The 11703-nt window shown below is 43.9% G+C and overlaps 1 protein-coding gene across 1 annotated transcript in view; it reads right to left on the bottom strand.

Moving 5' to 3' along the window:
* Positions 1-1469: 1469 nt before the first annotated feature.
* LOC108538805 (guanylate cyclase 2G-like) overlaps positions 1470-11703 on the bottom strand; it is a 45217-nt gene continuing 34983 nt past the window's right edge. Inside the window, 7 exon segments of the mRNA XM_017887101.1 lie at positions 1470-1574; positions 1662-1692; positions 2635-2755; positions 3896-4073; positions 5889-6081; positions 6938-7078; positions 8869-9046. Coding sequence (XP_017742590.1) covers positions 1470-1574; positions 1662-1692; positions 2635-2755; positions 3896-4073; positions 5889-6081; positions 6938-7078; positions 8869-9046 — 947 coding nt within the window.

The following is an 11703-nucleotide window of genomic DNA, read 5'->3' as shown; positions in this document are numbered from 1 at the left end:
GCAGGAGAAAGCCTTCCTCTCCTCTCCACATAAACATCTTCTGCCTTCTCTCCTTTTAAGTATCAGTCTAAAGCTTTCAGTCTCCAATGCCGAAGGCCTCTGGGGAGGAGTGAAGCCTACCACAATGAAAACAAAATTTTCATATAGAAGACGGAGCCTGTGATGGATGTATAATTCAGTCTTCCCTCTCTGGGCAGAAGCAAAATACTGCTAATGGAAATGCTTAGGAGCTCAATGAAGACTGGATTATTTGGGAAGTGAAAGTGCTTTTGTGTCCCTCTTCCTAAAGAAAGGCAAGAATTCCACCAAATCTTTTATATAATTTGGTGTCAAAAGCTTCAATAAACCAAAAAGTAGTTTATTTCCCATACAGGTCTCAAAAGTATCTCAGCAAAGGCAGCTCAGAGACCCAGCAAGAAAGAAACTATTTCTGGTCTTACTGATTTTCGCTCCTTCAATCATGGGAAGTTCAACAGGAAAGGTCTCAAACACAGTATTTCATTCAAATTGCTCTGCCAGATTCAGGAGCAACCACACGAAATATATCTGGATGTGAGGAGTTGCAAGAGATGAAGAAAGAAGTACTATAAATGCATTAGTGGTTCAGCAAATCTATTAAAAGATCCACTCAATAAAACAACATGGAATCCTATTCATTATGTAGAAGGGAAGACTATTGTAGCAGGAATGGATGGGTTTGTCTTTGTCTACTGGAACTTTTTTTAAATTAAAGTCTTCATAAATGACTGAGAAATTCTTCTTAAAATTCAAGCCTTGACTGCAGGAGTTTTTGCTGAGTGAGTAGGAAAGAAATTAGGCAATACATTGGGAAGAGGGCATTATGCATTTGGGAGCTGTCCCTCTCACAGTAACTCAGGGTTCAGAACCAGGCTTTTCAATAACTGCAGAGGGCCTGGCTGCTTGAAATAGTCTCGGCCCTGTTGGATTTCAAGGGCTGCTCATGCCTTAGAGCTTTTTTTCCTGAACACATTCTCAAGATGCTGTCAGATATGGGCTCCTATCTCCTTGCAAGCTGATTAACTGATAAGGAAAATCAACACCAAAGGTTAGAGAGCAGGCACCTTGCACAGGAAAGACAGGCTTCATCCTCTCCACTTTCCCCTCCTGCAGAATGAAACTGGGTTCACTGCAAATTCTCAGGTTAATGGGCTGTAAATATCTAGCAGCTAGGGCAGTTGCACAGGGCTGAGAGCCAGAGGCCAGCCCTGGCACCCCATGAAATGAGTTCACCATCTTCAGCTCCTCCAAGCCTACATTTGCTGGAGGCACAGGCTGGGAGCTAACACCGGGATTGGAAGAGGAGGCCAGCTAGAAGGCTCCCCCTAGTGGGAGACTGGATCAATGCCCCGGAAACACACCTCTTAAATGGGATATTGACTGCGTCTCAAAGAAGGGTTCCCAAAGACTTTCACATGACTCCACAAACATCTTGAAAGAAAACACTCACCTCACAATATCTCTGGGACTTTGGCTTTTTCCTGAGTAAATCTGGGGAGTGGAAGAGTGAAGCCTTCTTTACCTTTCAACCAGAAAATTGTTTGCTCTCCTTTGCCCTGTGGAAAATTTACAAATTTAAAACAAAACAATGTTAATCATCTAAACCTTTTTGAAACTTACATCACTGAGTAATTCTTTTTTACATGTCCCAACTGACAAACAGCATACAAGTGCCTGGCAATGGTCAATGCAAGAAAATTACTATAAAGCAAAAGGATGTAATATTCCCTGGAGGTCCTGGCTATAGATTTCTTCTCTACCACCAAGAATATACTCTACCTCAGAGAAGGGCAGATTATCACCTATGGGCCAAATCCAGCCCACTACCTGTGTTTGCAAATAAAGTTTTATTGGAACATGGCCATGCCTGTTGATTGACATATTGTCTATTGCTGCTTTTGAGCTACAACATCAGTTAAGTAGTTGCAACAAAGACTCTATGGCCCCTGAAGCCTGAAATATTTACTGTCTGGCCCTGTATAGAAAAGGTTTTCCAGGCCAGACACAGTAGCTGATGCCAGCTAATCCCAGCACTTTGGGAGGCCGAAGTGGGTGGATAGCTTGAGGTCAGGAGTTCGAGACCAGCCTGACCAACATGGTGAAACTCAGTCTCTACTAAAAATCAGAAAAAAAAAAAAAAAAAAAAAAAAAAAAAAAAAGCCAGGTGTGGTGGCACATGCCTGTAATCCCAGCGACTTGGGAGGCTGAGGCAGGAGAATCCCTTGAACTCAGGAGGCAGAGGTCACAATGAACTAAGATCACACGACTGCACTCCAGCCTGGGTGACACAGTGAGACTCCATCTCAAAAAAAAAAAAAGAAAGAAAGAAAGAAAAAGTTTTCCAACTCCTGCTCTTCATTTAAGTGATTTTATTATATGCATGTGTGATTGCTTAGAATGGAAAGTCACAGAAGAAAGGAGGGTATGTGTATTTGCATGGTTCTAACGAGCGCACAGTGCAAAACCCTGTCTATAAAGTGTGTGATCAGTGTTGCCTGAAGTGGATAATGCTCTTATCCTCCAGAAGGAAAACAGTAGGCAAAAAGCAAATGCATCTTATAAAACTATCCCCTAGTTAAAGCTAGGGGCCTGGAGGGATAACAATATTGTGTTTACAAAGCGTCATCGGTGATACCACACGAACTGCTGCTCTCCATTCTGGATGCCATGTTCACAGTGTCTCCAAATAGACAGTATCTGGGCATGGTAATTCCCACCACACCAGCCACCACAGGACCTGAAGAGTGGAGAACCAAGACCGTAACTGCTCTGCATTGCCCGAGGCTGGACTCTACGATGCGCATCAAATCAACAAATGTAGTGATGCGCCCTCTTGGGGCAAAGTTTGGCAATAGGTTTTAGGGTTTACAGAAAGGAAACCAACAGAACCCACAAACTCCTGCTGGAAAGCGACGTCATCACAGTCATTAAATGACCGTGTCACTCATGAACTAGAGCTGTGAACAATGCCAACAGCAGCACAAACATGGGAGCAATTCATTCTGAGGCTTGGGTTTTGTTTTTGTTGAGCCCTGGAAGATAGGTAGTAGCATAATTGGCTACAAAATTTGATGGAACAGATACAGAGTGAAAACACGGGATACTTTGTGCAAAGATGATTAAGAATTTCCAGACAGTAACAGAAGAGCACGAAACGAAGCATGGACCACTTCTGCACAGATCACATGCCCATGAGTTGGCAAACACAGACCACATCAAAGGGCATTTGATATTGAGGCATGGAGGAAAAGTAGCCCTATATAACCCGTCCTGGGGTTTGGTCTCTTCCTTTTTTTTCTCTCTCCTTTTTCTTTTCTTTTCTTTGACAGAGTTTCGCTTTGTTGCCCAGGCTGGAGTGCAGTGGCACAATGTCAGCTCACTGCAACCTCCGCCTCCCAGGTTCAAGCAACTCTTGTGCCTCAGCCTCCTGAGTAGCTGAGATTACAGCTGCCTGCCACCACACCTGGCTGGTTTTCTGTATTTTAGTACAGACAGGGTTTCACCATGTTGCTAAGGTTGGTCTCAAACTCCTGAGCTCAGGCAATCCATCCATCTCGGCCTTCCAATTTGCTAGGACTATAGGTGTGAGCCACAGCTCCCAGTCCTTATTTTTGGTTGAATACATTGAAGCCACTCTGTGTCCTTGTTGTTACCAAGCAACCTAGCTAAATAGAAACACACATGCAGAGACAATTCAATCTTTTATTTCCCCTAAAGAGGTTACCATTCAATGTCCGGGTTCCTAAAAACCTTGAATGTAGGAATGGAACCCAGAACGACCTGCCGCCATCCCTGCACCACCAGGCCATCAGTGTTGTCTACCTGTGTGGAAGCCAATCCAAAGCTGGAGCTCCACCAGGCCATCAGTGTTGTCTACCTGTGTGGAAGCCAATCCGAAGCTGGAGCTCCTCCTGGAGCAAGTGCCCAGTCTGGAAGCAAATGAATGGTGCCACTGAGAAGTGCAGGGACATGGTGGCAATCTCAGCCACATGCTGGCTTCCATTGCAGATAGGGAGTCTGCTAGCCACCACGTATGCGTCTCCAGTGGTCTCAACCTGAAAACAAAGCGACAGAGTGGCCTTTGTTTCCCAAGAGGGAGGCCAAGGGTCGGGGTGGGTCAGAGATGAAGGCCCCTCATTTGTCCCCAGCCTCGAGGCCCTGTTTCTGGATGTGTCACACTCCCTGACCTCTGCCCCATGCAAGTTCCAGCATTTCTTCAGTTCCTGCCCTTGTAATGGCTCTTCCACAACGCCCACCTCACCTTCCTTCCCCCAGCCTCCCTCCCCACAGTCACTGTTTCCTCCTCTGAAATCCAATGGCAGCAGTGACTATATTTCCCCAGCCCAGATTCAGAACCAGTGAGACAGGGAGCAGTGTGCTCCTGGAGTCAACCTGGAATGGTGAGGTGGATTGGTCAAGCAGAGACCAGCTCCCCCAACCTGAAATGTCCACGCCCCACACAAGGGCTCTTGGACACATTTATATATGGGTACGCATTACACATTATACAAAATGTATTCATATATATATAGTATGTATCTGCCTGTCTGTGCTCTTCCCCCTCCGTCCTCCTAATAAAATCAGTTTTCAGATCTGTCATTCACAATAGAGAAATAAATGACAAGTAGTTACAGCCCTTTCCAGACACATTTGCATTTTAGCAGAATCCAAAGATGATGTGGTGAAGGTTGAATTGCAGGCATCAGCCAGACGGTAAGAACACGTCTGTTCTGGTGACCCCGAAATGATGTGAAGTCAACCAGTCAACAAGCATCACCTGCTTCTGGGTTCCCTCTCCCCACCGTGATAACATCCTTTAGAAATACAAACTAAGTTTTAAAATGAGCTCAAGCAAAACACAACTGAGCAGGTAATACTAAGAGGAAAATCCCAGAAGACGTCCTCCTAAGCAGGGCAGGTTCTGATTTTGTTGGGTGTGTGTGGTCTGCTCTTCAAGGTTATCTAAACCATCCTTTCTTTCACCCTTGAACAGAGGCATCATTTGTGAGGAACACTGGGAGACAAACATTGAAGATGTGTCACTCTGTCACTGAGATATGTGACCATATGACCACACTGTCCTCCAAATCTCGCTGTCCCCAGGTCCACAGGCAGAGGCAGGGCCCTGGGATTGTGGTCGGAGCTGGTGCACTTGTGGCTGCCCACCAGGCATATATGAGCACAGGCACACGCTACTGTGCCTGGAGTCATGATCTGACCCCTTCTAAAGAGTCAGAACACACAGAAAGCAGCCCTCATCACCACCACCACCCGGCAGTCATGAAGAGCCAAAATGTTTCTGTTTTCCCCATCAAAAATGGTTTTCACTCTAGGTGACCGTGTCCTTCTGTCTCCCAGAGTAGGACCCAGCAGGTAATTGTTGCTGCCCCCCTTTTAGCCATGAGTCTGATAGTCTAAAATTGGGAGTCTTTCTTCACTCTGAATTGCTAAGGATCAGGACAACAGAGGTGAGACCCACACAAGATCCAAGGACAATCTTTGTAGGAGAGTAAACAGGAGACTCTCTGCCTCGGAAGGAAATGTATTTAGGAAAGACGGGAAAGAATTAGCCAGTGGAAGATCAATACTTCTTTTTAAAAAGTGTTTAATGTGAGATGAAATAATGGAAGGAAACAGAGGAAAAACAGAGGAAACTGGTGATTTTTGACAAGCACATACATCTGTGACTAATCAAGACCTCTTCCAACAAAACAAACAAATAAAATATTGAGTTTCTGCCATGAAGTGACATAGACTGAAATGGAGTTTCCTCCTGGCTGATGTCTGGAATCAGTTCCATCTTCCGTCAGGCCCCGGAGACAGCCCGCAAGGAGCACGCATGACCTCACAGCCAGGATGAGACGTCTCACCTTATACTCACCGTAATTTGTGATGATGTGATCGAATAAACTGTACAGGTCATTGAGGAGCTTGATGACTTGCAAGGGGGAGCTGAGAGAACATAGCTTTGTGAATCCAACAATGTCAGAGAAAAAAATTGGTACAGACTCGAAATGTTCTGGTTCCACGGACCTTCCAGCTAGGAGTTGTTCTCCAGTGAAACTGAAACCAGAGAAAGAGATCATTTTTGAATGGATCTTATTCATCTCATCTCCTACAGACTCCCACGAAATTGTCCTCATTGGTCCTTTTGCTTCAATGGCCAAGCTTTTGGTTAACAAAATTCATTATCTAGAGGAATTCTTTCAACATCCACTTCTCCACTTGCATTCTCTCTAAAGAGATATTTTAATTGATGGGTATAAATGGTGAGGGGGAGGGTAGGAGAGAGGGTCACATAATGCCCTTACAAAAAGGATTTTCTTGAGGTATATTGGTTATCGAGTTAGAGTGTAAAGACTCTGCAGTTGTAGAAGCAAATATAACCATTCACCAATCCACAAATCAATTTCATTTCAGTCAACCAATCTCACTAAAAATCCCTGCCCCCACTTCTTTGGTCTAGCCATGCAAGAAGTGCACAGGAATTTTAACAGCAAATACTTCTGTTAAGAGAGTGAACATGTAGAAACAGAACCAAAAATGGAGCAATCTTTGAATGTGAAGCCACAGGTACATATCAAACTGTGCAGAGGTTTTGGACCTACAATCAAATACAGGGGAGGTAGCAATTAGTCAGACTCGTGAAACGAGGGCGCCATCTAGTGGCTACTCTCCTGTTGCTGCATCCGCCACCCTCCACGTAAAAGAGGGACTGCAGCCTCTATTCCTATGGATTCAGGAGAGTTTGCTTCTATCTCCCTTTACAGGTGTACCAAACTGCACAAAAAATGCCTGGCTCTTTTTAGAAGAGCCTGACATCCTCTTAGAAAAGTAATCATTGGAAGTTATCCCGCCTCTGTGGGGCTGCTAGATGGTGATGCTGCAGCTTCGTCAAGTCCCCACTGCTTCCAAATACCTGGGCACCATAGTAGATAGAAGCTTCTCCACCTTCCTCTTCTCTGCCGTCAGCCGGCTGGTCCTCTCTTGCACCACTTCCTCCAGGTGATTGGCATACACTTCCAACTTACTCATCATACTGGCCAGTATGCTTACATGGCTTTAAAAGAAACCAGACATTGATGTTTTCTCCCAAGACCCTTAGGGCCTCAGTGGAACAGAGCTTCCAACTACACATTCCAGGAAAATATTTCTAATATAATTTTTAAAGTTTAAAAACTATTATGAGCTTGGAAATGCAGAACATGGGGCTATTGCGTTAAGAATGCATAGCTGGCCGGGCGCAGTGGCTCACGCCTGTAATCCCAGCACTTTGGGAGGCTGAGGTGGGTGGATTGCGAGGTCAGGAGATTGAGACCATCCTGGTTAACACAGTGAAACCCTGTCTCTACTAAAAAAAAATACAAAAAAATTAGCCAGGCATGGTGGCGGGCACTGGTAGTCCCAGCTACTCAGGAGGCTGAGGCAGGAGAATGGTGTGAACCCAGAAGGCAGAGCTTGCAGTGAGCCGAGATTGCACCACTGCACTCCAGCCTGGGTGACAGAGACTCTGCCTCAAAAAAAAAGAAAAAGAAAAAGAAAAAAAGACATAGCTGAAGCGAGGTGTGGTGACTCAACGCCTGCAATCCCAGCACTTTGGGAGCCCAAGGCAGGCAGATCACCTGAGGTCAGGAGTCTGAGATCAGCCGGGCCAACATAGCGAAACCCTGTCTCTATTAAAAATATGAAAATTAGCCAGGTGTAGTGGCACACACCTGCAGTCCTAGTTATTCAGGAGGCTGAGGCATGAGAATCACTTGAAGCCGGGAGGCAGAGATTGCAGTGAGCCAAGATCACACCACTGCACTCCAGCCTGTGCAACACAGCAAGACCCTGACCCAAAAAAATGTTTTGTTTAAAAAAAAAAAAAGAAAGAATGCATAGCTGAAGGTCCAAATTAAGAGTAGACACCTGACTCCCAGCCTGGGGCTCTTTCCACCAACTCAAGCTACCTCTAACATGGGCATGTCTTCCTAAATTCATGTACTGAAAGATGATACAATTATCTGGTGTGAAGGAAGCTATTATTGAGAAAGTTGTTGGAGACGCATTAATGATTTAAGTCATAACCTACCCTACAGGTGGTGAGTAATTTTTATCTCATAGTCCAGTCCAAAGTGATTAGCCTAACCCTTGGAATGCTGATTTGAAACAGATTCTGAAGCCATGTCAAAACTCCCTGGAAACAAGGACCTTAATTGATTAGTGACATCTGAGATAGACAAAGAAGGTAGTAAAATTATTAATATCTGATCCATTTTTGTGGCATCTATGAAATAAAGGGAGAATTTCTCACTCCACTGCAACCAGCATGTAGTACAGTGCTTTGTGTATGGTAAGCCCTGAGTGAGTGTATGAGGAAGGAAGGAAGGAAGGGAGGGAGGAAGGAAGGAAGGGAGGAAGGGAGGGAGGAAGGAAGGGAAGAAGGAAGGGAGGGAGGGAGGGAGGGAATGAGTCGCATAGAACCAATCACAGCCACATAGTTTTAAATTTTTTTTGTTTTTTAGAAACAGGGTCTCGTTCTGTCACCCAGGCTGCAGTACAGTGGCACAATCATAGCTCACTGGAGCCTTGACCTCCAGGGCTCAAGCGATTCTCAGCCCCCTAAGAAACTCGAACTACAGGCTCATACCACCACACCTGGCTAATTTTTTATTTTATTTTATTTTTTATAGATATAGAATCTCACCATGTTGACCAGGCTGGTCTTGAACTCCTGGCCTCAAGGGATCCTCCTGCCTTAGCCTCCTAAAGCACTGGGATTACATGCATGAGCCACCATGCCTGGCAGCTCTAAAATCCTAATGGTTAACTGAGTGACAGTAAATATCTGTTGCACATCTAACTCACCCTCTGGGAATGGCCTCTCATAAAGTTTTCTTGATGGAAGAGAAACTGGGTCTTTTCTCCGGAGATTCCTCCCAACATACGCTCACCATGGCCATGATCTTTTCATTGCCCTTCTCCTTGGGCAGGGAAGGTCGCAGTGGGACTGCTGCTGCAGGGTCTTCGATTTGGTTGATGATTTCTGAAATTCATGTTGGGTTTAGAAAGCCAAACATCAGAGCTTTGTGCCACTTACTATACTTCATTTTCAATAGTAATTGTGCTCTTATATTTGTAAACTGAGTTTTTAAATAAATAGAACACATTAGAATTCCAAAGTAATCTGGATATTTTAATAGGATACTCTGAATCTGCCTGGAAAATGAACAATTCTAATGAAAAACATATAAACACCCTCCTAATTAGTTTTCAAATCACGATTTTTTAAAATAGAACTTTGCTTGATGTGAAGCATATCTCCATATAATTTCAGGAATGTATAGGCATTTCGTGTTGGAAACCCCCAAACTGCGCTTCATGCAATTTTGTTAAATTTTCTGCAATATGTTGCATAAATGTTATTTTAACACATAATAAATATTACCATCATGTCCTGCCTCTCTGTCCAATTTTGTAAACCTAATTTTTCCCACTTCTTCACTGGCTCCTACTGACATTTGCTAAACATTCTGCTTAACCAGATGTTGTCAAGGGAATAATATTTTGAGAAAATGTATACATGTTTTGGTATAAAATAATAAAATACTGTGTATGCAACAACATGGATAAGTCTTATATGCATTATTACTAAGTTAGAGAAACCAGTCAGAAAAGGCTGTGTACTGTATGATTCTATTTACATGGCACCCCAGAAGCAACAACACCCCAGCAGCAATGGGCATATCTGGTGTCATTTCTTTTTTTCTTTTTTCTTTTTTTTTTTTTTTTTGAGATAGACTCCGGCCCTAGTGCCCAGGCTGGAGTGCAGTGGCGCGATCTTGGCTCACTGCAACCTCCGCCTCCCAGGTTCAAGCAATTCTCCTGCCTCAGCTTCCCCAGTAGCCGGGACTAAGGCGTGTGCCACCATGCCCAGCCAATTTTTGTACTTTTAGTACAGACGGGGTTTCACCATGTTGGCCAGGATGGTCTTGATTTCCTGACCTTGTGATTCTCTTACTTTCTAATACCTTTATCCAACAAAAGAAGTCATGGCTTCTTGGAGAATTGACTGCTTCTAGCACTGGGGCAGGAGATACGCAAAATGAGACTTTCTTGTTTTCCCAGAAAGTAAGGAAATATACATTCTAGAAAAGACAAAATGTTAGAGACAGAAAACAGATCAGTGGTTGCCAAGAGTTTGGGGAGCAGAGAGCATTGACTACATGAAATGCCGAGGATACTTTTAGGATGAGGAAAGTTTTCTGTAGGATACTACAGTGGTGAATAGATTACACTACATATTTGCCAAAACCCATAGAGTTTTATAGCACAAAAGTAAGCCATAAGGAAAGCAAACTTTAAAATATACCAATTGGGAAATTATGCAACCCCAAGATAGAATGCAGACAGCAATAAAAGAATCTATCAGTGTTACAAATATGTGGCATAATCTTACTGAATGGGATGAGTGAGAAAGAATGCTGACCCACATCGCTTCTGAAATGACTAGAGACTTTAAGACTAAAGACAAAAGGAACTGTTCATAATCATCGTACTCTAGTTGGTAAAACTGTTTCTCATGGGGATGCAGATTAACAAGTCTGAAATCACTGAACACACATATGGGGATTGAACAAAGTACATGGGTGGTGGATGGTGGGAGCCAGGATCTCAATGTTGGAATTTACAGAAAAGTAATGGGAAGACTGCAATGAACCATGATGGTGATGAGTTACATTTAGAGACGTCAATGGGAACTCATGTTTAGTTTAATGTAGATGCAGATATATGTGTATGTGTGCATGTGTAATTGTAGAGATATGTATATATATGGGCTAGTACACATACATATTTCCTTACTCTGTCCACCGAGAGGGCCCATAAGTAACAACCCCCCGGTAGCAATGAGCACATCTAGTGTCAGCTCTAACTTTCTAATACCTTTCTCCAACAAAAGAAGCCAGGGCTTGTTGGAGAGAATTGGTTGCTTCTAGCACTGGGGCAGGGGATATGCAAAATGAGACTTTCTTGTCTTACCAGAAAGTAAGGAAATATGCAGAAACAAGACAAAACACCACAGTGATGGCTACACATCAAAGAGACACAGAAGCCACCTGAAACTGAATGGCCAAAATGGGAACAATTTAAGCTACAAAATAAATAAAGTGATATTCAGTTATAACCCAAAGTAAAATAAATATCCATGAGTTCATGCTGACATAAGTACTTGAAGAAATAAATGAATGGGCAGAGTAGACAAATCTCCCACGGAGAATAATTCCAAATACTCCCTCCTCAAAGAGGTGGAGCCTGAATCCCCACCTTTTTTCTTCTTTTTTTCTCTCTTTTTTTGAGACAGGGTCTCTGCCACCCAGGCTGGAGTGCAGTGGCAGGATCTTTACTCCGCCTCCTGGGCTCAAGCAATCTTTGCGCCTCAGCTTCCAGAGTAGCTGCTGGGACGCTGCCACACTCGGGTAATTTTTGTATTTTTGTAAAGACTGAGTCTCCCTGTATGCCCAGGTTGCTCTCAAACTCCTGGACTCAAGCGATCCTCCCTCCTTGGCCTCCCACAATGTTGGGATTACAGGCGTGAGCCACCACGCCCAGCCTAACTCCTCACTTAGTCCTAGACTAAGTATGGAAGGGAGGAATCAGAGTAACTTTATGGTGGAGAAATTGACAAACACTTCCCCAGCCAAG

The sequence above is a fragment of the Rhinopithecus bieti genome, unplaced genomic scaffold, assembly GCF_001698545.2.
Source record: "Rhinopithecus bieti isolate Rb0 unplaced genomic scaffold, ASM169854v2 scaffold_13348, whole genome shotgun sequence".
In the NCBI taxonomy this organism is placed as follows: domain Eukaryota; kingdom Metazoa; phylum Chordata; class Mammalia; order Primates; family Cercopithecidae; genus Rhinopithecus; species Rhinopithecus bieti.
Note: the sequence above shows the minus strand (reverse complement) of the source record. Positions and strands in the feature narration are given on the sequence as shown.